General features: G+C 48.6%; 1 protein-coding gene across 1 annotated transcript in view; it reads right to left on the bottom strand.

Annotated features, from left to right (window-relative positions):
- Nucleotides 1-12,256: 12,256 nt before the first annotated feature.
- Nucleotides 12,257-25,701, bottom strand: part of AP3S2 (adaptor related protein complex 3 subunit sigma 2) — a 63,472-nt gene continuing 50,027 nt past the window's right edge. Inside the window, exons 5-6 of the mRNA XM_017861229.1 lie at nt 15,526-15,633; nt 12,257-13,573 (exon numbers count right to left, since the gene is read on the bottom strand). Of these exons, the coding sequence (XP_017716718.1) occupies nt 13,445-13,573; nt 15,526-15,633 (237 nt within the window). The 3' untranslated portion in view covers nt 12,257-13,444. The remainder of the gene's footprint in view (nt 13,574-15,525; nt 15,634-25,701) is intronic.

Raw genomic sequence — 25,701 nt, 5'->3', positions numbered from 1 at the left:
TGGCAAAACCCTGTCTCTACTAAAAATACAAAAATCAGCCAGGTGTGGTGGCATGCACCTGTAATTCCTGCTTGTTGGGAGGCTGCGTCACAAGAATTGCTTGAACACAAGAGACAGAAGTTGTAGTGAGCTGAGATCGCGCCGTTGCACTCCAGCCCAGGCTACAGAGTAATACTCTGTCTCAAAAAAATAAAAATAAAAATAAAATAAAAGGTGAGAGTGGGAGGGGCAGGCAGGACTGGGAATGATGTCTCCCTGCTCATCCTGTGTGGCACCCCTTGCTGCCACCTCCATCTCAGTGCCTCAGCCCCACGTGGTGCTCAGAAGAGCCCTGGTGCATGATATCAGGGTGTGGTAGCTTAGTGGCGGACTTTTCCCAAAGACCCCTTCTCTAGGCTGGAGTCCCTTGGCGAGGTCAGGAGCAGCTGTTTCTAAACTTCAGTCTCGCCACGAGTTTAAGCAGCACAGGCTGCCTGCAGGCACTTTGGTCAGCTGTGTGCATGCATGGCTCCTGTGCACTGAGGATTCCTGGTCTACCTGGGCAACAACAGCAGGGATAATAAGCTCCGTGGGCGCAGGGTTCCTGCCTGCACTGTTTTCCACTGTATGCCACCACTTAGCACAGGACTTGGCACATACAGTGTGAACTAAAGAGCCAAAGCAGGGGATGGTGGTGTGCACCTGTCATTCCAGTTTCTCAGGAGGCTGAGGTGGGAGGATCGCTGGAGCCCAGGCCTTCAAGGCCAGCCTGGATAGAATGATGAGATGACAGAAGTCCCCCACACTGTGACAAGGGAGGGCAGGAGAAGGTGAGTGTCCAAGGGGCAGTGTTGAGGAATGAAGTGCATTGCCAGATGGACAGGTGGAGGGAGGGTGTCCGTAGCAGAGGGACCAACATCTGCAAAAGCAGGGGGTCCAGTGCATGGCGAGGGGGAGGCTGGAGTGCTCAGCGACAGTGGAGCCCTGAATGCCGAGCTAGGGAGCTGAGCTCTATTCCAGGGGATGCTGAATCCCTGATGAAGTTGGAGAAAAGGACACTGATGGAATTAGATTTGCCTTTTAGAGAGAGTCTCTGGGGACAGTTTGGGGACCAGATTGGAAGGGTGCCAGGTAGGAGGCAGGAAGAGCAGTTGGTGGCAGGTGGGGAGGCGGGGTGCTCTCCAGAGACAGAAGGAGAGCAGTTCAGGGATATTCTGGAGGCAGCTTCAGGAGGCCTGGTGACCAGTAGCAGGGGAGGGAGTCAGGGGAAGGGAGCACCAGGGCCGCTGCTAGGGCTGGGGAGGGCAGTGCTAAAGTTAGTACTTCTGGTGCCGATATATATATATATATGTGTGTGTGTGTGTGTGTGTGTGTGTGTGTGTGTGTGTGTGTATTTAATCTCTTATTGCTGTTGTTTTCAAGAACTCAGATTGGATTTTATTATAAAATTGATTAAAAACACATTTTTTGAAAAAAAAAAAAAAAAGACAAAGAGCAGCTTTTACAGCAAACTTTCTTGGGAACTTTCTCAGGAAGTGGGAAAGGGCCTGTTGTTGTCCGGGCTGTGGAAGGGATGGGAAGGACCTAGAGCCCAGCAGGAGAGACCGAGGTCCCTGAGGCGGCAGCAGGGCGGGACAGAGTGGGGTGGGGGGAGGAATGGGCCAGGCAAGTGGGGATGCAAAGACCCGCATGGCACCCCTCGGCGGGCTATCTCCCCAGTGCTCCCTGGACGCCACGCCCATGCACAGATCACATGCTCCAGTCTGTGTGTGGTTCCCCCAGGAGTCCTCCAGGGCAGGGCAGAGCAAGGCAGGCTCCCTGCAGAGGAGTGCTGGGTAGGAGGCAGCTTTGCGGTCAGACAGACATGGCTTCCTCAGAGGGTCTGACATAAGCAGGGAGGGCACTGGTCTGGGGTGGTTACTCATGCCTGAGCCATCAGCTTCCTCTATAAAATGGGGACAATCCCTGGAGCTGTTGTAAAAATTAAATAAGAAAAATCCTGTACAGCATTTAGCAATGCCCAGCCCTCAAGAAGCCCTTGCAGTGGAGCCCCCCATGGATTGTCTTAGTGAGGTCTTTGACCAGGTGGTGTGGCTTACACCTCCAAGCTGTCCTCTCTATGGAGGGGGTTGGGTGGGGGTGAGGGAGGAGACCTCATGCCTTCCGATCTGTCCTGGGCGTGAGGTCTCCTCTTCTCCATCATGGGTGTCCCACCCACTCCCATGGGTTCACCACCTCCCTGGACACCATCCCCCATTTCCCTCCATGGCCTAAGACATCCTGCCCAGCCCCCTCCACAGAACCAGCTCCTTGTAGTCATCTGAACCGGGCATCCTAGGGGCTCTCAAATATACCTCCAAACCTGACCCTGCCATCCTGCCCCTACACCTTGGCCAAGGGTGCCACCCCCACCAGGCTCTTTGTCTCCCTGTCCCCCATCCAATCTGCTCCAATTCTGCTCAATTCTGTAACCACTGCCCCATGACCTGTTTTAGGGGAGGCTGCGGCAGCCCCTCACTGGCCACTCCAGCCTCCTGGGTGGTTCCCCTGCCTTCACCACAACCTCTGCCCCACTGGCAGCTGGATTGACCTTTTGGAGATGTCACTGTCTCCCTCTCTCTCCCCTAAATTGCTGAAAATCCTTCAGGACTCCACCAATGCCAAGGTCAAATTCCACGCAAAGCATCACGCTGCCTCCTGTCCCACCATCAATGCATCAGCCTTTCCCTGGACCTGCAGCTGCCCCCTTGCCTCTCACATGGAGTCTGCTCCCTCCTGAGTGTACCCGGCACTGGCATAAGGCAGACTGCCAGTAAAAAAGGGCTGAGGACGGGTTGGTGGGGCTCGGGGGTTCTGTCACCTGAGCAGTCCCTCAGGTGAATGCATTCCTGGAATTTCTCTTCTTCTGAGCCCTCAGGAGAAGGCCGTGGCAGTTCCACCCACCCAAGTTGGCCCGTATTGCTCCAGGGAACCTGGAGAAAGTCCTGGGCTGTCTTGGGAAGAGGCCCACCTGCATTTGGCCTCCCCAGCCCTCACATCTACGTGAAACGTGGCTCTCAGGACTGGCTGCCTATAGGGGAAGTGGGACCACAGGCTGAGTGTTCACTGAAGCTCACTCCAGGCTTCTGGGGGCTGGGGCCTGCACACAGCTGGAGATTTCAGGGAAGGGTTAGGCCAGACCCCCAGTCCAACACTGGTACCTTTGAAGGGGGCAGAGCATGGCAGTTAAGGATCAGGCTTCATATCTTGGCTGTGACACTTATTAGCTGCGTGGCCCTGGGTCACTTCTCTGTGCCTTAGTCTTCCCACCAGCAGATGGTAACGATTCTTTGCCTCTCAGGGTGGTGGTGCGGAGTGAGTGAATGCATGAGAAATGTGCCAGGCAGCAGGGATCCATGCATCCTGGCCATCTTATACCATCATTCCAGGTAGTCCCGGGCCTCACAGCCTCTGGCTCCATGCGCCCTCCTTCAGCTGCGGTTCCAGGCCTCCTGCTCTCCATGGGGGTGGCCCAAGACCCTAGGACTCAATGATGTAATGACAAAAGTGTTTAGCAACCGGTAGAGAGTGGGCGCAGGGTGCAGGGGGTTGGCCCTGACCTTAGCATTTGCCAGTTTCCATGGAGTAAATAAATAACCCTGCCCTGTCCAATTTCAACCTGCTGTGGATGTGGAGTTGGGAAGAGATGCCCAGTGGCACACCAGGATATGACGTCTCCACCACACAGATACAAGAGGTATGGATAACTTCAAAAGCAGAAACATTTGTGTTAACATAATCAAGAAGTGGTAAGTGTTTCATACTACATTTGCTCTTTTGACAAACTTTGTGAGCATATGTAATTTAATTTTTAATGATGGCTATGCTTGACAACTGACCTGTGACATTACTGAAATGTGGACAGCTGGCTCTCCCAAGCAGGTCCAAGTTGGCCCCAGCCGCCTATGGTGCTGTGCTGTGCCCTCTTCCCCACGGCACCAGGACCTGCTCTGAAAACTCTGTGAGGCCTGGCATTGGCCCACCTTCTCTTCATCCCAGGTGTCACTCTTTGGAACACCATGTTTAAGCAGGGGCTGTCTCTGGGTTTCTCTGTGTAGCCCATGTTCAATCCTAGGGACCCTCACTCCTGGCCCCTTGTCTGCTAGTCATCTTCCACCCAAGGTTAAAAAGCACAGGGTTTCTAGCCAGGTGTGGTGGCGTGTGCCTATAGTCTCTGAAGGGGTGGCCTGCCCCTCCACACTTGTGGGTGTTTCTCGTTAGGTGGAAACGAAAGACTTGAGAAAAGGAATAAAACACAGAGACAAAGTGTAGAGAAAGAAAAGCGGGGCCCAGGGGACCGGCGCTCAGCTTACAGAGGACCCACGCCGGCACCGGCCTCTGAGTTCCCTTAGTATTTATTGAGAATTATCTTAGTCATTAAAAGGATAAGGGAGTGGCTGGACAATAGGATTATTGTAGGGAGGAAATCGGCAGTAAGACATATGAAAAAATCCTTGTAATATGAATAAGTTTAAAGGAAAATGCTGTGCCTTGAGATGTATATGCGACATCTCCATAAACCTTTTAGCAGTATTGCTCCAGCAAGTCCCACCTTATTCCTAAAGGCGGTTTCTCCTCACTCAGTAAACAAGGCACACAATGGGTATTACCCGGAGATGTTCCATTGCCCAGGGAGGGGCAGGAGACAAATGTTTTTCTCTTTCTTGAGATTTAAGAGAATGGTGATGACCTTTAACCATAAGCAGCCTTTAGGCACTTGTTTAACAAAGCACATTCTGCACCGCCCAAAATCCTTTTAACCTTAAGTCACCACAGCACATGTCTCTTGCAAGGAGAAGGTTGGAGGTAAGGTCACAGATTTACAGCATCTCAAATACAGAACTAAATGGAGTCTTTTATGTCTACTTCCTTCTATATAGACACAGTAACAGGCTGATCTCTCTTTTCCCCACAAGTCTCAGCTACTCAGGAAGCTGAGGCAGGAGAATCGCTTGAACCTGCATTCCACCACTGCATTCCAGCCTGGGCGACAGAGTGAGACTCTGTCTCAAAAACAAAACAAAACAAAACAAACCGAGCGTTTGGATGCAGGCACACCTGACTCCCATTCTGGACCTGACCTTTAACAGCTGTGTGACCATCAGCAAGTAAGTTAATCCCAAAGAGCCTCATTTGTCTCATCTGTATAATAGGAGTAAGTAACTGACAGGTCACCTCAAAAAAGTTTCCTTGGGTCCCTTGGCTGGAAGGAGGGAGCCAGGCAGGGGTGCAAGATAAGGACATGGGGTGGGTGGGGTCTTGGATTTCTTTGAGGCTGGTGGGAAGCTTTTGGGAGGCTTTAAAGGCTGCAGGGCAGTGGGGGTCTGATGAATGCGTGAGGCGGTTCACTCTGCAGCAGAGTGATGACATGAGCCACAAGGAGACACAGTGGGAGGCAGAGACACTGCTGAGGGGCCTGAGGGGTTGTGGTGGTGTCTGGGCAGGGGCACTGGGGTGGAGGACACAGTGGTGAGATGTGGGCTGCAGGACCACTGACTATTTTGCAGGATCTGGCACTGGTGGGCAGCGAGTTCCCAGGGAGGGGAACCCGTGTCAGGGATGAGAAGACAGGGGCTGGGGATGCCTGGGGACTGTGGGCCCAGAGCAAAGAGGAGCTGTGACACCCAAAGAAAGGGCTGGGCCTGTGGCCTTTCCAGGGCAGGGGAACCCTGAGCAGTTGGGCAGGGCTGGGCTGGGCTGGGGCTGAACCAGTTGGGCTGACAAGAAGGCTTGGGTAGGACCTGACAAGGAGGACTTGCTTCGGGGTGTCAACCTGTACCAGGCTCAGGCTGCAAGGCCAGGTAGTGTCACCGTAACCCTCACCTGGTTGACACAGGGTTTGGACCCAGGGATTTCTTTCCAACCCTGTAATATCACCATGTACTTTAAACAGCTACTGGGCTGCTTGACAGTTTCTAGGGCTGAGGCAGGACCCAAATGGTGAAGAAGAGGCAGCTACAGGCTGAGAACTCAGAAGGGGAATCTCAGCAGAAAACACCCCTAAGGAGCTGAGTCCTGCGGGAGCTCCCACTACGCGAACTGACGGTGTTGGGGGAGCAGGTCCAGCCACACAAAGGAAGTTCCAGTAGAGCAGGCTCGGAATTTGACAGTTCAAATCCTGGCTTGCCTCAGTGCTGCTGGCTTTGGTCCGCAGCTCCCTCTAGCCAGCACACACCCAGCTGGGGAGCCACTCAGGGCTGGACAGGGGTCAGGGAAAGGGCGTTCATGCCAAGTGCTCTGGACCAAGAGGCTGGAGAAAACCTTCAGTTTCAGGCTGCCTAGGGCAAAGGTGGTGATCTTTGGCAGTGCAAAGTGCCCTGGGTTTGTGGCTGTCCTTTGGCCTCCAGTTTCAGTGCCAGCCTGGGAGTGTCCAGAGAGATGAAGTGTGAGATGGTACCTGTCCCAAGTGGGAGGGGTACTCCCACAGTGCCCAAGTGGGAGGAGGCACGCTGACCCATGCAGCAACACACACAACCCACAGGCCTCATCTCTGTCTCCCCCAGGCAAGCAAAGGAGCAGACTGCAGCAGCCCCCAGATGTGGCTGTTGCCTCGGAAGGAAGAGGAAGGAATCCAGGTGGGAGAGCCCACACGTGACACCAGTAGCCCCCACCCCTAAATCAGCTACCTCCATCCTGATTGGTCAATGCCTGAGCCATGCTGGTTGGTAAATATTTTGAGCATCACCTCAAATGGACTCATTTGTGAAAACTACCTGGAAACTCCTTTCTAGCAATTTTAGCTTTGCCTTTCTTTCATGGTGTGCAAAGGGCATTCATTCTCAGCAATGCAGAAGGCAACCTCCAGCTGGTCTCTCTTGAAGTTGCGGCCTGGTCCTTGGAGGCTGGGGGAGGAGACACCCCGTTTCCAAGTGCTCCCGGGAGGCCAGGCTGTCAGAGCTGTACTAAAATGTAAGGTTTGCTCTTAAGAAGGCTCAAAGATCCTCCTTCTCATGGGAAGCGTGGAGTCCCTGCAGGGGCCCCAACTCTCGTCCAGGCCTGCAAGGTCAGAGGCCCTCTTACTGGTCCCCCCAGATTTGAGCTCCTGCCGTGCTTGCTGGGACTGCCAGATGTCCCTCCTGACTCCAGGGAAAGGAAGTTCCGGGCTCCTCTCCCCTCTGACCCCAATGCTGTGGGTCCTGCCAGTTGCTATTCTATGTCTTCAGACTCTCCTCATCTTAAGATTCACTTTCTGCAGGCTCCACCACCTCCTCAACCGTTTTATCCAGCTGTGCCTCTGGATACGGGTGTGGGACCCCACTGACAGGTCAGGCCAGGGCCACTGTGCATCACCATCCCCGTGCAGCACCCTCATTCCCCCCTCCCCTTCTGCCAGGACCTGAGCTCTTTCTCCTTCCCAGCATCACGGAGCTTACTCCATCCACCTCCTCAACTCCCATTTCCTCTGCAAGTCTCAGTGATAACAGCAGCCAATGTTGACTGAGTTCTTCATCGTCTGCATCAATGATCTCAGTGAATCCGCACAGTAACCTACAAGGCAGGAATCATTACCCTCTTTTTCAGACGAGGAGACTGATCTTCCGAAGGTTCAAACTGCACATTGCAGAGCTGGACTGTGACCCACACTAAGTCTGGACCTGCCCCAATCACGAGGCGAGAGCCGTCTCTTCACAGTTCTCACTGCGGGGGCTGGGCTGGGGCCACTGGAAGCCTGAGAGAAGCCATCTCTTCCTGGTCCCCCTCCCCACTGAAAGTGCTCCCTTGATTTGAAGTCGCCCACTGTCCAGATGCTCCTCTCTCCCCTGCCCACAGGCTCAGTCCTCAACCCTCTCATCCCTCGGCCACAGTGCATGCCCCCACACCTCCAATCATCATCTCTGGGTGGACACTCATTTCCTCTCCTGCCCACTCAGTTTTCCAGCTGACTGGTGGACATCTGCCCCCAGAGATGCTTGGATAACCCCAACCGAATGCATTCCACATCCAAACACCTGATTGCTGCCCTCCCAAACCCCCTCCTCCTCTCTCGAGAGCCCCATCCTTCCGCCTCCTCGTTACATGGGCTCCATCTGCCAACACCAGCTCTGCCATCCTCCTCTCCCTCAGCCTCCACAAGTCATCATCAGGTCCTTCCCACTTCCTGCTCCCAATACCACTATCCTGGTTCTCCTTCCCAAGTTCTGAGCACAGGGCCCTGGAGAGCACATGCTGAGACTGTAAGAATGAACCACCATTTGCCTCAAATCTTCACTCATCCAACAGTTATTTATTGAATGCCATGGACCAGGCACTGTGCCCAGCAGCTGGGATGCAGCGCTGAACACGAGACAAGCCCCTGCCCTGGAGGGGCTTACATCCCGGCAGGGTAAACAACCAGTAACTTCAGAAACCAAATACCCATCACGTCAGAGTGCCACAGGAAAGGTATGCTGAGCAAGGAAGGGCAGTGCCAGGGTCAGGGTGCCACTGTACGGGGTGATAGGGAGACCCTCCTCCCTGGAGAGGGCAGCATGATCCTAGTGGGCCGAGGTCAACTGCCAGGGTCAAATGGAACACAACTCACATTCTCAGGAAGACATCCCTAATACAAATCCAGGAACTTTGCTTCTTAACCTTTAAATTGGAAACACTTCTTGCTACCAGGGATGGGGGACGGGGCTCAGTGTTTGGGGAAACAGAGTGGGAGTCTTCTGCTGAACAGACTTGTTTTGTTAAGTTTTGAATTACATGAATGTATTTCCTTTTTTGAAAGGAAAAACTGAAATAGGAAAGAATTTTAAGTCTTTTGGAAAGAATTAATCATTTTCATGGAACTACTTCCCTACAGGGGGCCTGTTTTCACATCTGCCAACTTCTGCTGAAACACTGCAGATGGAGAACCCTCCAGTGCTCCCCAGAAGGGATACAGTCTTAACCCAGAGGACAGCATCCACCAGCCTGCAAGCACCGACCCTGTGCTGCAGTGTGAGTGCAGCGCACACTGGGCTAACCATCACCACAGTGAGACTGGCACCCTTTTGCGGGAGGGTAGACTCAGGAAGGTGAAAATCAGGATGTCTGCCAGGAGCTGACAAATCCCTCTAGGACTCTCATACTTCAGAGGCTCTCCAGTTTGGCTACTGCTAAACTTGGACTAGCCCCGACTACTGATCTTAATATCCATGTACCAATCATTGCTGCATCCTAATGGACAGACAGCCAAGCTGAAAGCCCTTACTAAAGACTGGTCCACAAGATCAGATTTAGCTGCCCCTGGTTTGAGCCTTGCTCCCCTGGTGTCTTTTCTGGTGAAGCTGGGCCCAGAGAGGGTTTTACTAAGTGGGCTCCATGGTAGTGGAAGCGGTGGGGAGAGAAGGCTGGCTCTATATGTGTCAGAGGCCTGAATAAACAGGGATTTGAGAAAGCTCAAGATATCCTGACTTAATCCTTAATGTGGCAAGCACAGGGCCATGGCCAGGCCTAGAGGAAGGTGGGCTGTTTGGGGTATGGCCCAGCAGGGTGTGATGTGATCAGGTAGGGGGTAAGGAAATGGGTCATTGTCGTCTAAATATTACATATATCACAAAGTTACTGACGGCAGTCTCCACGAATTCAGGCTGCCAGTCCGATGCACTATATCCCAACAATCTGTCAAAGATGCTCACAGAGACAACAGGCGCAGGCAGAGCTTTGTTTCCCTCTTAATCTTCAGAGCCTAGAACTGAGCTTGGCCCTCACCAGGCACTTAGAAATTGCATAATGAAAGAATTTCAGATTTTTATTAGTGGCAGTGAGCACTGAAAACCCAGTATTTGGCCAGGTCCAGTGGCTCACACCTGTAATCCCAACACGTTTGGGAGGCCAATGTAGGAGGATGGCTTGAGGTAAGGAGTTAGAGACCAACCTGTGCAACATAGTGAGACCTTATTCTACTAAAAAAATAAAATTAGCCAGGAGTGATGGTTGCGTGCCTGTGGTTCCAGCTACTTGGGAGGCTGAAGTGAGAGGATCACTTGACCCCAGGGCTTCGAGGCTGCAGTGAGCCATGATCACGCCACTGTACTCCAGCCTGAGCCACAGTGTGTGATCAACATCTCACAAAAAAAGGAAAGCCGAGTATTCTATATAACGTTAACATACATATATATATATAGAGAGAGAGAGAGAGAGAGAGAGAGAGAGAGAAAGAGAGAGAGAGAGAGAGAGAGTCTTTCTGTGTCTCCCATGCTGTAGTGTAGTGGCGTGATCTCGGCTCACTGAAAGCTCTGCCTCCTGGGTTCATGCCATTCTCCTGTCTCAGCCTCCTGAGCAGCTGGGACTACAGGCGCCCACCACCACGCCTGGCTAATTTTTTGTATTTTTAGTAGAGACGGGGATTCACTGTGTTAGCCAGGATGGTCTTGATCTCCTGACCTCATGATCTGCCTGCCTCGGCCTCCCAAAGTGCTGGGATTACAGACGTGAGACACCGTACCTGGCCAACCTTAACCTGTTTTTTAAAAAGATGTTTATGGCTTTGCTGATAGCAGGCCGGAAAGCTGGCTGAATTTGCAGGCAAGCTTAAGTAGTTAATGAAAAATTATTGTGGTTTGTCCAAAGGGATTGAGTTTTCCAAATAAAAAAACGGGCTTTAGTTTTATGCCATTGTAAGAGGCGGTGTGAGGGATGTTCTGATGCCCACTGTGAATCTGTAGGACCACTCAATGATTTTTTAAAACCATTGGTTTCTGGCAGGCAAAACATTTAAAATCTCAAGGCTATCTCAGGAAATCTAGCACAGGGGCTGTCCTGCAGTAATTCATTAAATCACATAACAAACGAACTCAAGAAGAGGGATGTAGCTCTGGATTTGTGACCCTCAACACAACACTTACCACCTTGGGCTTTGGCTTCAACATCAGTTAAATGGAGGGACACAGAAGACTCTTTGGCTCTTATACTCTATGACATGATCACTGGCCACCTTAGAAAATCAAGCCTATTTAGACCACGGTTTGTGAGAAGTCACTTAATCTCTTTGAGGCTCAGTTTCATCTATAAAAAAGATGATAACGTTGGGAGAAGCCATCTTCAGCAATGAGGAAAGAAAAGGACAATGAAGTCAAGTGAGCAGTCTCGAATCTCAGCCCTGTGTAACCTAAGGGAAGGTTACTGGAACTGGGTCTACTTTCTTCCATCTGCAAAATGGGGATAAGAATGTCTGTTGTTAAGGACTGTTGAATGATCTTGCTCATGCCAACTTACAGAAGGTACAAAATAAACACTGATCTCCTTTATTCTGATTTCACACTCAGCAAATGAGAGAAATGTGAACGTACTGAAATGTCTGCCAGAAAAAGAAAATCCAACCCTTCAAAAGAATGCTATCGGGGTTTTGACATCTATTCACCTACACTTCCCTATTCCACAGTAAGAGGCCCACCTTCTGATCCACATTGCCCATCTCTGCGCTTATCATGGAGCTTTCAAGAGTGAGGATCAGCCGGGCGCGGTGGCTCAAGCCTGTAATCCCAGCACTTTGGGAGGCCGAGACGGGCGGATCACGAGGTCAGGAGATCGAGACCATCCTGGCTAACACGGTGAAACCCCGTCTCTACTAAAACTACAAAAAACTAGCTGGGCGACGTGGCAGCGCCTGTAATCCCAGCTACTCGGGAGGCTGAGGCAGGAGAATGGCGTGAACCCGGGAGGCGGAGCTTGCAGTGAGCTGAGATCCGGCCACAGCACTCCAGCCTGGGTGACAGAGCAAGACTCCGTCTCAAAAAAAAAAAAAAAGAGTGAGGATCAGAGGCTGTATGGAGCAGTGGGCACAAACCACAGGGAGCGCTATTCAAAAATGGAAAACGAGGTGGCACCGACACCAGGTGCTGCTGGGCACCCTCTCAGACCTGCCCTGCAACAGCATCAGGAGGGTGAGGGTCCCCAGTCAGAAGGCCCAAGAGGGGCCCGGGCTGGAAACTTTACCGCGAAGCAGCCCTCATCTCAAGGTGGCTCAACAGCACACCTGAAATCTAGCCCATGCGACAGCGTGGGAGGAGGAGGCCCTACTCCACCGCAGTAAGAACATTTATGGGCACCTAAGCTCTGGGAGAATGGCACCTGAGGGAACAGGGCGTGCCCACAAGCAGAGCTCCAGGAGGGAGAAGAGGCAGCCCTGCTCCTAGTCTCAGCCAGCATGCGTCATGTCCAGGCCCCAAAAGGGTGACCCTGGCTCAGGTTCTCATGCTCCAGAAGCTGGCCCAGGCGGCAGTGGGTTCCCTGTGGAGGCAGCTCATCATTCACAACACAGCAACGAACCTTCTGCTCCCACAAGGAGAATGTATTTTAAACTTGGGAAGAGTCATAATTCTGGGATGTTTCACATGTTGTCAGCTTTAACCTTCTACAGACACAAGGCCTCTCCTCTGGGAGGAGAGACCTCTGGCACGTGCTGGTGTGTGGTGGGTCCCTCTTCCTATTAGCAGAAATGTGGTGGGCATGCGCCAGGTTTATGATTTGGATCGTGTCCTGCACATAACACCTGTGAGAATACAACTGGGACTAGGACAATGCAGGAAGCATATTCTTCAAGAGGTGGTAACCAAAAGGCTCGGCTATACAAAAGGAATTCTGGTGGCAGGGCATGGTGGCTCACACCTGTAATGCCAGCACTTTGGGAGGCCGAGGCGGGTGGATCACTTGAGGTCCAGGAGTTCGAGACTAGCCTGGCTAACATGGTGAAACCGTTTCTACTAAAAATACAAAAATTAGCTGGGCGTGGTGGTGGGTGCTGTAATCCCAGCTACTGGGGAGGCTGAGACAGGAGAATTGCTTGAACCCAGGAAGCAGAGGTTGCAGTGAGCCAAGATTACACCACTGCACTCTAGCCTGGGCGACAGAGCAAGACTCCGTCTCAAAAAAAAAAAACCCACAAAAAAACCACAAAAGGATTCTGGGTGTAGCAATCTCAATAGAGTCAGCAGGTGACTGGTTCTCCTAAAATTCTGCCCTTACTTGCCACTCACCACACCCCCAAATCTGAAGGGCCAGCCCATTTCTACCTATGACACCTCACCAGCAAGAAAAGGCCATGGGACCTCAGAAGTCTGTGGTGCTAAGGATGAAGACTCTAGTCAGAGAAGGCGCTCAGCCCTAGTGAGGAGGTTCTGGGAAGCAGGTGGGTCTGCTCAATGCAGTCCCTAACCCTTGGGAGCGTCCATGTGAAAGGTAAAGGTGCAAGTGGCTTGGGCATGCTGAGGCAGGCAGGGCCCCTCACATCTGCAGCGGCCGTGTGCATCAGAGAACGGCATGGCTGCACATGTGAGAACTGGGCACACCCGAGCAGTGTCAATAGGAATCCCTTCCCCATTCCATGCCAAACAGTCTTCCCCAGACACAAAGGTTCCAGGTCCTAAGGCCTGACTCTTCTATGGCTCAAAATGGGTTCTGTTTCCAGACGCGCTTGTCTTTGCTTGTCTTAAGGACTCTGTTTCAGCCCAATCCTTGACCCTCAGACAAACTGGGACAGGTTGGGAACTTTGATGTTGAGATCGCCAATGTTGATGTTCCGAGGAATCTCTGGCAGGTTGATGTTTTTCACAGCAGACACAGCCCGCGCAGGGGCTGCTGAAAGGCCACCCTGAGAAGAAATGAGAGGCGAGTATGAGACAAAGTCTCAGTGTTACCCGCTTAACGCTAAAAAAAAGAAAAGAAAAGCAAAAACAAAAACAAGCTCACGCCTGTAATCCCAGCACTTTGGGAGGCCAAGGTGGGTGGATCACCTGAGGTCAGGAGTTCGAGACTGGCCTGGCCAACATGGTGAAATCCCATCTCTACCAAAAATACAAAAATTGGCCGAGTGTGGTGGCGGGCGCCTATAGTCCCAGCTACTAGGGAGGCTGAGGCAGGAAAATCACTTGAACCTGGGAGGTGGAGGTTGCAGTGAGCTGAGATCACGCCACTGCACTCCAACCTGGGCAACAGAGTGAGACTCTGTCTCAAAAACAAACAAACAAACAAAATAACAGGTGAGGGATGCCTAGAGAAATTCCAAACTGAGAACACACAACTGAAGTTTTAATTTTCCCCCCTTATTCCTCAAAAGTAGCCAACAAAACAATCTTGAGGTTAGATGGGGTTTCGCACAGGGATCCAAAGCCTGCAGTCCTGCTAGACTACCAGCTCCTCAGAGGCGGGGTGTGGCCTATGCAGTTTCACAGCCCCAGCAACTCACAGTGCCTGGCACATGGTGGGTACCCAAAAAATGCTGAAATAATCTAAAGTGGTTTGTCAGGGGCACTTTTCTGGTTACAAAACAAAACAAAACAAAACCCCTTCCTCAAAAGACTGAAGACTCTTATTGAAACGTGCAAAGTCACAGGGAAATTCTTAAAAGGAAAAGAAAAGCCATGGCTCTAGGGCAACTGCTTGCCAACTAATAATGTGAGACGAAAAGAGCTGGCTTTGGAAGTGTCGTGTGGCAACAAGCTGGGAGAAGGTGGGGGGTATCACAGATACAGAAGGGCTGGTGACAAAACGCAGAGTATGCACATCTACAGTGAACCCCCCACCTGGCAGGCTCATCCCCATGTGGAGAGAAGGGCAAAAGTGGATGAAGACTCTCTCACAATCATTTTTCCCCTATTGCCTTCTTTCCGAATGCCAACTCCAATTCTGCCCTCACCCAGCAAGTCTCCATTTCTTCTCATTTCCAACCCCCTTGCCTCTGACTCACTTACTATTCCTGGAATCTTCCCAGCCTACATTTCTGAAAGAACTATAGCTGCCACAATAGCTGTGGTCTGCAAAAGCTTCTTCCGCAGGACTGCCAGTCCTCACAGAAAGAATTCCTGGTTTTGCAAGATCAAGTTCCGTTATACAAGGCAAAGAATCTCTTTACGACACTCAGATAATTAAAGAGGTAATTTGTTCTGCTATTTCTGCATGTGAAAGTATATGTCTGTAACCTCTGTGCTCTGGTAAGGCTGAGGAAGGGGATGGAGAGACCTCAGAGGGATAGGACAGAATTTATGTGAACATCTGTATCAAGCCCAGTACCATGTGGGGGTGGACTGGGGTATGTTATTTTCAAGCCTAGCCCAAACTCTACTGTAGTTTTTTATAAGACTAACTGGAAATAAGGAAATTGGCAACTCTGAGGTCTGAAAGACACCACGAGAAATGGCTGCTAGGAGATCGGACTCTTAGAGCACACAAACCAGGAAACCACACTGGAATAGGAGAAGAGGGTTCTGGGTCCCTCCAGGGAACGAGTGGCTTTCAAAGGAGGAATTACAAACCACAAACATGGGTCATAACCCCCAAGCCAAAAGCTGTTTGCTTTCCTCTGCCATCTGGCTTTTCTATTTACTCTTTTACCCTGAAAGTCTGAGATTTCAAACCTTGTTATCTGTTTAATTTTCAGGGCTGGTTGACCTTCAAATCCATGAGTTTCAATGGACTCAAGGAAGAAAGAAGATGAATATCATTTCCTGAGGTTTCACAGCAACACAAACCAACACATGTACACACTCCTGCCTCTGCCCAGGTTTTCTCTACCCAGCCAGGGCTAGAACACAGTTGCTTACTCACCTCAGATTTCTCCAGCCTGTTTTGAGCTTCAATCTGAGCCACGATTTCATTCATGTTTGTTTCTAACACCATCCCACCCATCACCACCTCCTGGAGGATGTAGTGTACCTAAAGGGAAAGCAAAAATCAGAAGAGTCAGAATACTCTGTGGTGGTCAAAGTGTAACCCATGAGGTTTCCTTTTCCTGCAGCAGCAGAGTGGTCAGATATGACAACAGGTCCTGACTCAGAACTCAGACACTCAAGCCCCCTTGCCCATCCACCTCTCCAGTGACACCACGAGGGGTCTCTCCCAGGTCTTGGCACAGGGCAACATGAATCTCTCCCCTTAGCAGGGAGGTGGTAGCTATGAGCCCAGGCTTCAAAGTCAGGCAGCTCTTGTTTAAATTCTGGCTCTGCTACTTGCTAGTTGGGTGGCCCTGGGCAAATTATCTTTAAAGTGCTTCAGCTTCCTTCCAGGATTGCAGTGAGGGCTGGATGAGATAAACGTGTGTAAAGCACCTAGCCTGGTGCCCAAGACACACTGGGTTCCAAGTAAGTAATTATGGCTTTCATTATTAATATTACCATCGTCAACACTGACTGTCATTAAGTAGGTCCAGTTATGACAGAATAATCCCTATCCAAGCAACTGAAATGAATGTCTCCTACCTTCCATAAGGCAGATCCTCCAGACTGTGCTCCATTGAAGGGACATGATCAGAGCAAGATAGAGCCCAATTCCTTTGCACCTCTCCTCACCTCATTTCTTACCGCTTAGATTAGAAAGCAGATTCAGTATAAATACCTTTATAAGCATAAGGCTCACATTTGGGCTTAGGCTCCATCTAGCTAGTAGTTATCTAAACAAAGCTGAATCTCAGTGTACCTAACCGCTGTGATGGGACAGAGGCTGACTCAACCACTGTATCCCATCATGGTAGGAAAGCTGTCACAGAAAGCCCTGGGTGGGTCAAAGCAGAGATGCCCACTGGGGTTCATAAGGAATGGTATTCCATATTTCAAACCAAATCATATCAAATGGCCCTCAAGGTGCTTTCAGTCAAGGTGGGAAGATAACAAATACAACCTTCTATTGTTAACTAAGTGCCAAATGATTGGGATAGTCCTGGGGACGTCAGAGAAGAAAGGGAACAGTGGCTAGAGAGATCAGAGAGTTTCACAGAGACAGTGGGAGGACTGAAGCTGGGCTCTGACATTAGAGAAGCAGGGGAAAGAATTTCAGGTAGAAGGTGTTGGAAGGAGCAATTCAGCTGGTGTATGGGCAGGTATGGGGAGCTCCTGGGTCTGGCTGGGATGACAACTTTATTTACGCAGGAGAGAGGCTAAGACAAGGCTGAGAAGGTAATTTGGGTCTGGAGCAGGGCTTTTCAGCCTGGGTACTAGTGACATCTGGGGCCAGAAAATTCTCTGCTGTGGGGCTGTCCTGTCGCTGTGTCCTGTTCTCTGGCATCCCTGGTCTCTACTCCTCCAGCTTGACAATCAAAAATGTCTCCAGAATTGTCATATGTGTTCCAGGGGGCAAACTCACCCCAGCTGAGAACCACTGGTCTAGAGTCTACAGTCAACCACCAGTTTACTCTGTAAGCAATGCAGAGTCAAGAAGAAAGATGTGTCTGCATATCTGGGCACTGTGCACTTCTGCCATCCGAAGTTCTCTGGCATTTGCTCCCTGTATTTTGCCCTCAGTAAGTGCAGGGAACGTCTGATCTTGAGGGCAGAGTATAATAAATCAAATGTATTCCCGTGTATGTGTGCCCACACTGAGCCTTATTAACCACTGTTCTGTCTACATACACACACACTCTCACGAGGTGTTCTTACATTTTATACAATATGAATTATTCATTAGCTATATGCAAATAAAGATTTAATGGTAAAAGTCTCATATTTAGATAATTTACAAAATGTTAAACAAGACTGGTTTTAAAATAATTCCCTGGGGGAATTCCACTGTTTATACTTGTCCCCATCAATAAATAGGCCTCTGAAAACAGTATGGTGGTTCCTCAAAAAGATTAAAAACAGAATTACCATATGGCTCAACTATTCCACTTTTGGGTACACACTCAAAAGAACTGAAAGTAAAGACTTGAAGAGAATGTATACACCCATGTTCATAGCAGTATTATTCACAACAGCCAAAAGGTGGAAGCAGCCCAAGTGTCCATGAACAGACAACTGGATCAACAAAATGTGCCATAGAAATACAACAGAATATTATTCAGCCTTAAAAAGGAAAGGAATTCTGTTTTTTGTTTTGTTTTGTTTTGTTTTGTTTCCATCTGAATTGAGACGCTGTAAAAGGGAAGGGAATTCTGAGACACACTGTAACACGGATGAACCTTGAAGATACTGTAAGTGAAACAACCCACACACAAAAGGATGAGGACTGTGTGATTCCACTCCTATGAGGTACCCAGAGTCGTCAAATTCAGAGACAGAAACTGGAATGGGGGCTGCCATGGGCAGAGGCAAGAAGGCAGTGGTTACAGGGGTGCTGTTTTGCAAGATAAAGAGCTCTGGAGATGGATGGTGGTGGCGACTGCACAACAATGTGGACATACTTAATGCCACAGAACTGTAAGTTTAAAAATGGTGAAGACAGGAAACGTTACGTTACATATTTTACCACAATTTAATAAAAAAGGAGAGAAACAGTCCTCTATACCTGTACTTTCAGTATTTATTCCTTTTATTTAGCCAATCCCCGTGTGGGTAGAAAGTAGTACTTGCTGAGTATCTATTATGAACCAAGTACTTTATGTAACTTACCTTAATTTTACAACATTCATCTAAGGTAGGTAATGTAACCTTCACTTTATTATTATTACTATTATTATTTGAGGCAGAGTCTCACTCTGTTGCCCAGGCTGGAGTACAGTGTTGTGTACTTGGCTCACTGCACCCTCCGCCTTCTGGGTTCAAGCGATTCTCCCAACTCAACCTCCTGAGTAGCTGGGATTATATGCACCTGTCACCACACCCAGCTAATTTTTATATTTTTAGTAGAGTCGGGGTTTCCTCATGTTGGCCAGGCTGGTCTGGAACTCCTGACCTCAGATGATCCGCCTGCCTTGGCCTCCCAAAGTGCTGAGATTACAGGCGTGAGCCACCACACCTGGCCTGCCTTGTCTTTATATATGAAGAAATTGATACATTTTATGTATGAGGAAAAGGCAATAAAATGATCCCAATGTCATGTATGTTAGTAGCAGAATGGTGTTGATTCCAGAGCTCATGTTCTACCCTTTCTATCATACTTCCTCAGAATCCCAAACTGTGTCTTCCAGTCTATTCATCCCTGACACCTATTCCACATGAAATCATTTAAGACTTTGGTGTATCCAGATCTTGTATTAATTCTTCCATGCTTTATCTCCAAGGCCTAGAACAATGCTCAGAGTAGGCATGCTGAAAGAATGAAAGGCTTTCCATATATCTGAGTAGCATATTCCTTGGGCTTTAGGGACTTCGAAGACCGACAACAGTGTGGTGGTGGGGGCTTTATGGAGAAGGTATAGTAAAAGGCCTAACACATGATGTCGTGGAGACTAGTGGCTGGTTAACAGAAAAAGTCAGTTAAAGCTTCTTATTTAACACTGCATCATAAAGTCAGCATTTTCAAATGCTGTTCAAAATGTGTTCCAAATGCAAAAGAAGAAATAGAAACGCAAACTCCATTTTGTTATAACTATAGGATATCCAAAATTCCAAACCCCAAACAGGTGAAAAGCTGTCAAAAGCAGGGAGTTCCGGCAGGGACTCCTTTGCTTCACAGAAGGAAAAGAAGAAAGGATGCTACAGGGAGAGGACAGGGAAGCTGGAGATCTCAGAAAGACCTGCAAAAATATGTACTTCCTGTGGGTAAAGGACACACTCCGGTACCAAATTAATTCCTTGTTTTTAGAAGGCAGGAACTTCCTTGGACCTGAAGTTGAGGCTAAATGAGAAATCACACAAGCTACATTTGCCTCACAGAGGTGGTCTCCATGGTAGTAGAGAAGACAGCCTTTGCATTGAGGAGATGCTAAGAGACACCTTGCCTATCTCGATTGGCTGGCTAGAGACTAAGGGTACACGGACTCACCCAGAACCCTAAATCAAGGGAACAACTGTAGCCAGCCCAGAACACAGTTTTGGTAGCTCCCCCAGCAAGCATCCTGCCAACAGCTGGTCCCTGAAAAACTTGCCTATTTAAGTATACAAAAAATCTAAACAGGATCTATAAAAATATACAATGAGGAAAAATTAGGAAAGAAATAGGAAAACCAAATGGCAGACTAAGACCACACACTGGAAAAGGGCCTCCAAGGACTAGATATAATGGTAATAAAATATTTTACACGATGAAAAAAAGAAAACTTGACAAAATAGTTGTCTCTATGAAATGAGAGCTCAAAGCAGAAATACAAGAACTTCAGCAGAGGTAGGGAGACGAGAAGACAAGCTGTATACTAGCAGAACTGAGGAAAGAAGTGAAAGGAAAAATACTTTTATAGAAATGAAGGTGAGACTGGAAGAAGCAAAGGGAGAAGAGAGACTGCTAAAAACACACTGGGAACAAAAGGAGAGAAATGAAAAAAAAAAAGAAACCAAAAATGGCTAAAAGAAATAGAGAAGAAACAGTTACAAAAGACAGCAAAGGAGATGTAATATTTGCATAAAAAAACTTTAACATGAATGGGAAAAATATGTAAAGATATATTCATAAAGATAGAATCTAAGATGTTTCTGAACTATAAGAGGATTGGGGTCTACATACTGAAAGGTCACACTGTATCCCAGGGAAAACAAATTCAGAATAGGCAGTACCAAGATACACCTTTAAGTAAGGTTTCTGGGTTCCTGCAACCAGGCAAAAAGATCAAATCACTTAAAAGAGAAACAAAATCATGAAAATTTCCACATTAATATTTGATGCTAACAGAAAATGGAACAATACCTACAAAATTCTCAAGGACAGAAAGTGTGACTCAAGGACTTTATTTATTTTATTTTATTTTGAGATGGGGTCTCGCTCTGTCACCAGGCTGGAGTGCAGTGGCGCGATCTCAGCTCACTGCAACCTCCACCTCCTGGGTTCAAGCGATTCTCCTACCTCAGCCTCCCAAGGAGCTGGGACTATAGGCATGCGCCACCATGCCCAGCTAATTTTTGTATTTTTAGTAGATATGGGGTTTCACCATGTTGGCCAGGATGGTCCGGATCTCTCAACCTTGTATTCCGCCCCCCTTGGCCTCCCAAAGTGCTCAAGGACTTTATACCCAGTCAACTGTCCAGCAAGGGTAACAGAATGGGGACCACTGTTCCCAAGTATTTCTTTTTTTCTTTCTTTTTTTTTTTTGAGACAGAGTTTCACTCTTGTTGCCCAGACTGGAGTGCAATGGTGCTATCTCCGCTCACCGCAACCTCTGCCTCCCTGGTTCAAGCGATTCTCCTGCTTCAGCCTCCTGAGTAGCTGGGATTACAGGTATGTGCACCACGCCTGGCTAATTTTGTATTTTTCGTAGAGATGGGTTTTCTCCATGTTGGTCAGGCTGGCCTCAAACGCCCAACCTCAAGTGATCCACCCACCTCAGTCTCTCAAAGTGCTGGCATTACAAGCATGAGCCACCACACGCGGCCAAGTATTTCCCACCACACGCGGCCAAGTATTTCTTAAGGAATCTACAAAAGGAAGCACTTGTGCCAACTAAGAGGTGACTGGAAAAACTATGGCAGGTCCAGGCCTGGTGGCTCATGCTTGTAATCCCAGCACTTTGGGAGGCCAAGGCGGGTGGATCATTTGGGGTCAGGAGTTCAAGACCAGCCTGGCCAACATGGTGAAACCCCATCTCTACTAAAAATACAAAAATTAGCCAGGTGTGGTGGCACACACCTGTAATCCCAGCTACTCAGGAGGCTGAGGGAGAATCGCTTGAACCTGGGAGGTGGAGGCTGCAGTGAGCTGAGATTGTGCCATTGTACTCCAGCCTGGGTGACGGAGCGAGACTCTTGTCTCAAAAAAAAAAAAAAAAAAAAAGTTAGCTGGGCAGAAGTGGCACCTGCCTGTAATCCCAGCTACTTGGGAGGCTGGGGCAGGAGAATCGCCTGAACCCAGGAAGAGGTTGTAGTGAGCCAAGATCATGTCACTGCACTCCAGCCTGGGCAACAAGAGCGAAAATCCTTCTCAAAAACAAAAACAAAACAAAAAACTACGGCAAAAACTTGCAGTGAGCACTGAAACTACTTAACTGTAGGTCTAAGACTAAAATAGGATTAGGGTAACAACGGAGTGTCAATACTATATGCTTTGATGATGTAGAAAACTCCAGCTAGTAAAAACTAGGAAGAGAAGAGGGGAAAAAAGGAGGGAGGTAGAATACGAACACTGATTTCCTCACCCTCAGTAACTGAGAGTCCATGGATAGCATTTAAAACTAAAGTAATAAAGGTATGGTTAATCTGACTTTTACTGTGACTTTTCCCGTGAATGTCCACACCTACCATTATTTGCTATAAACAAAACTTTGAGGGCGCGGTGGCTCAAGCCTGTAATCCCAGCACTTTGGGAGGCCGAGACGGGCGGATCACGAGGTCAGGAGATCGAGACCATCCTGGCTAACACGGTGAAACCCCGTCTCTACTAAAAAATACAAAAAAAAAATTAGCCGGGCGAGGTGGCGGGCGCCTGTAGTCCCAGCTACTCGGGAGGCTGAGGCAGGAGAATGGCGTGAACCCGGGAGGCGGAGCTTGCAGTGAGCTGAGATCCGGCCACAGCCCCCCCGCCTGGTGGCCAGGCCGAGGCTCCGTCTCAAAAAAAAAAAAAAAAAACTTTGAGAGCCATTAAACTTTTGGCAAGGGCCAAAAAACTTTTTCTTTCTTTCTTTCTTTTTTTTTTTTTTTTGAGACAGGGTCTTGCTTTGTCACCCAGGCTGGAGTGTAGTGCCATGATTATAGCTTATTGCAGCCTTGAACTACTGGGCTCCAGCAATCCTCCTGCCTCAGTCTCCTGAGTAGCTGGGCCTACAGGCACATGCTGCCATGCCCAGCTTTTTTTTTTTTTTTTTAAATTTTAAGTAGAGATGAGGTCTTGCTCAGGCTGGTCTTGAACTCCTGAGCTCAAGGGATCCTCCCGCCTTAGCCTCCCAAAGTATTGAGATTACAGGTGTGAGCCAATGTGCCCAACCCAGAAAGATCTCTTCTGCTGATTTGAGTTTTTTGCCATTATTGCAAAAAACTCACCCAAAATGCATCATCTACAATTTCCAGTTTCTCTAAAGTTAGAACTCAGACTGCTATGAAACAGTAAGTACAGAATCCTAGATTTTTAGGATTCCTCCACCTCTACTCTTCCATAGTTATCTTGCCCAACCTAATTCAGCTTCATTTCTTTTTTAAAGTAACTTGTCCTTCCAAAGCATTCCTCTTAGTTTTCACAGAATAATTTTCTTTTCTCTTTTTTTTTGGAAACAGGCTCACTCTGTCGCCCAGCTGGAGTGCAGGGGCATGATCTCGACTCACTGCAGCCTCTGTCTCCCAGGTTCAAGCAATTCTCTTGCCTCAGCCTCCTGAGTAGCTGGGACTACAGGTGCACGCCACCACGCCCAGCTTATCTTTTGTATTTTTAGTAGAGCCAGGGTTTTACCATGTTGCCCAGGCTGGTCTCGAACTCCTAAGTGCTAGGATTACAGGCATGAGCCACCATGCACAGCCAGAATAATTTTCTTTTCTTCCTCATAATTTAATACATATATTATTTAATCAAATTACATAATTACAGTACCACTTTACTGGCATAAAGAGATCTGGAAACATCACATCTGACCTTTAGTAAGCAAAATGACTCAAGTGTAACTGAGCAATGGATAAGCAAACAGCTGCCCGTATTAGTCCTGCTAGTCAGTTCAGACCTTGTCCACTGAATATGAAAAGTTGACCACAAAAGATGGCTAACATTTCTCTGACTGGAGACAGACGGGACTTGAGAAAGTTGGAGGCTGCCAAGCATGGGTGTGGGGAGCAAGCAGTCAAGAATCAATACTGAACTCATGTATCTAAAGAACTGGAGATACAGTTAGGGCACAAAGAAGGGTTCTGTTAAACAATGGAAGTTGGCTGGTGGGCTGACCTTGAGGAAGCCTGTAGAACTCTAGGTAAATATCTGAGAAGACTGACAGGCCGGGCGCGGTGGCTCAAGCCTGTAATCCCAGCACTTTGGGAGGCCGAGACGGGCAGATCACAAGGTCAGGAGATTGAGACCATCCTGGCTAACACGGTGAAACCCCGTCTCTACTAAAAAATACAAAAAACTAGCCGGGCGAGGTGGCGGGCGCCTGTAGTCCCAGCTACCCGGGAGGCTGAGGCAGGAGAATGGCATGAACCCGAGAGACGGAGCTTGCAGTGAGCCAGGATCCGGCCACTGCACTCCAGCCCGGGCGACAGAGCGAGACTCCGTCTCAAAAAAAAAAAAAAAAAAAAAAAAAACTGACAGATAAAGTCACAAACCAACACAGGGAGGCTGGTAGGGAAAGAAAATCTGAGATGTGAGTCATGCAAATGGCATTCGAAACCATAGGAACAGAAGGAAAGAGGCTAAGTCTTCAAGAGGCCTAAACCCAGACTCACACAGTGTGCAATGAACAAATATGAATTATCAAGTATGATAATTCAACTTTCTCTCTACTCAGCAAGCATGGGAAATAATGACACTAGCAAAATGCATTCAGAAGTGTTTATTAACAGAGTTTAAACAAAAGTGCTACTGATTTTTCAGTACTTGGCAAATCCAATGGTTATTTAACCTAAAAATAATTACAACCAGGATGAGTTTCATCTGACATAAAGATTAGGATAACCCCAATAAACCAACAGGATATCTTGATATAAGGGGAAGACAACAGAAAAAATGCTTCAGGCGATAAATCTGAAATCTTAAAAGGTAAAATGAGGCATAGATACTGATGTTTTCCAAGATCAAGATACATAAATTTATGACCACATTTTAGTGAGTGAAAGTTGGTGTTTTAGCTCTGTCCTATTTAAATTTTCTCTTGGAACCCCTGAAAATAGTCAAGAGTAGGAATGAGTACTATAGTCAAAATGTCAGTTCTTCTAAAGACAATTTAACCTGCTATTGAGTCTCTCCATTCTCCCCCAACACCTCTGGACATCTGTGTCTCTTCATTTTTTTTTTTTTTTCTTGAGACATGGTCTCACTCTGTCGCCCAGGATGGAATGCAGTGGCACGATCTTGGCTCATTGCAACCTCCACCTCCCGGATTCAAGCGATCCTATAGCCTCAGCCTCTCCAGCAGTTGGGACTACAGGCCACATGCCACCACACCCGGCTAATTTTTTTTTTTTTTGAGACGGAGTCTCGCTCTGTGGCCCAGGCTGGAGTCCAGCGGTGCGATCTTGGCTCACTGCAACATCCGCCTCCCAGGTTCAAGTGATTGTCCTGCCTCAGCCTCCCGAGTAGCTGCGACTACAGGCGCGTGCCACCACACCCGGCTAATTTTTTGTCTTTTTTGTAGAGACGGGGTTTCACTGTTAGCCAGGATAGTCTCGATCTCCTGACCTCGTGATCCACCCACCTCAGCCTCCCAGGCTGATAGCTTTTTATACTAGTTTCATTAATTCCTAAGAAAGGGCTTCAGAAAATAAGTAGGGAAGAGATTGTTGAGAGCTGGGAAATGCATCATTTTCTTGTCTATACTTGAAGGCGTGGTGGCTACTAATAAGTCAAAGGGTAACAAGACGCTCTGAGGTGACTCAGTACTGACAGGGGAAGAGAAAATCATCTGAGAGTCATCTTGGCCCACAGTCAGACTCTAGTTCCCCTATTATTCATTTTAGAAAGAAATGAGGCCGGGCGCGGTGGCTCAAGCCTGTAATCCCAGCACTTTGGGAGGCCGAGACAGGCGGATCACGAGGTCAGGAGATCGAGACCATCCTGGCTAACACGGTGAAACCCTGTCTCTACTAAAAAAAATACAAAAAAATTAGCCGGGCGAGGTGGCGGGCGCCTGTAGTCCCAGCTACTCGGGAGGCTGAGGCAGGAGAATGGCGTGAACCCGGGAGGCGGAGCTTGCGGTGAGCTGAGATCTGGCCACAACACTCCGGCCTGGGCGGCAGAGCGGGACTCCGTCTCAAAAAAAAAAAACAACAACAAAAAAAAAAAAAAAAAAAAAAA

This window comes from Rhinopithecus bieti, unplaced genomic scaffold (assembly GCF_001698545.2).
Source record: "Rhinopithecus bieti isolate Rb0 unplaced genomic scaffold, ASM169854v2 scaffold_57534, whole genome shotgun sequence".
Lineage (NCBI taxonomy): Eukaryota > Metazoa > Chordata > Mammalia > Primates > Cercopithecidae > Rhinopithecus > Rhinopithecus bieti.
The sequence above is the reverse complement of the archived record's forward strand: the minus strand, read 5'-3'. Positions and strand labels throughout refer to the sequence as shown.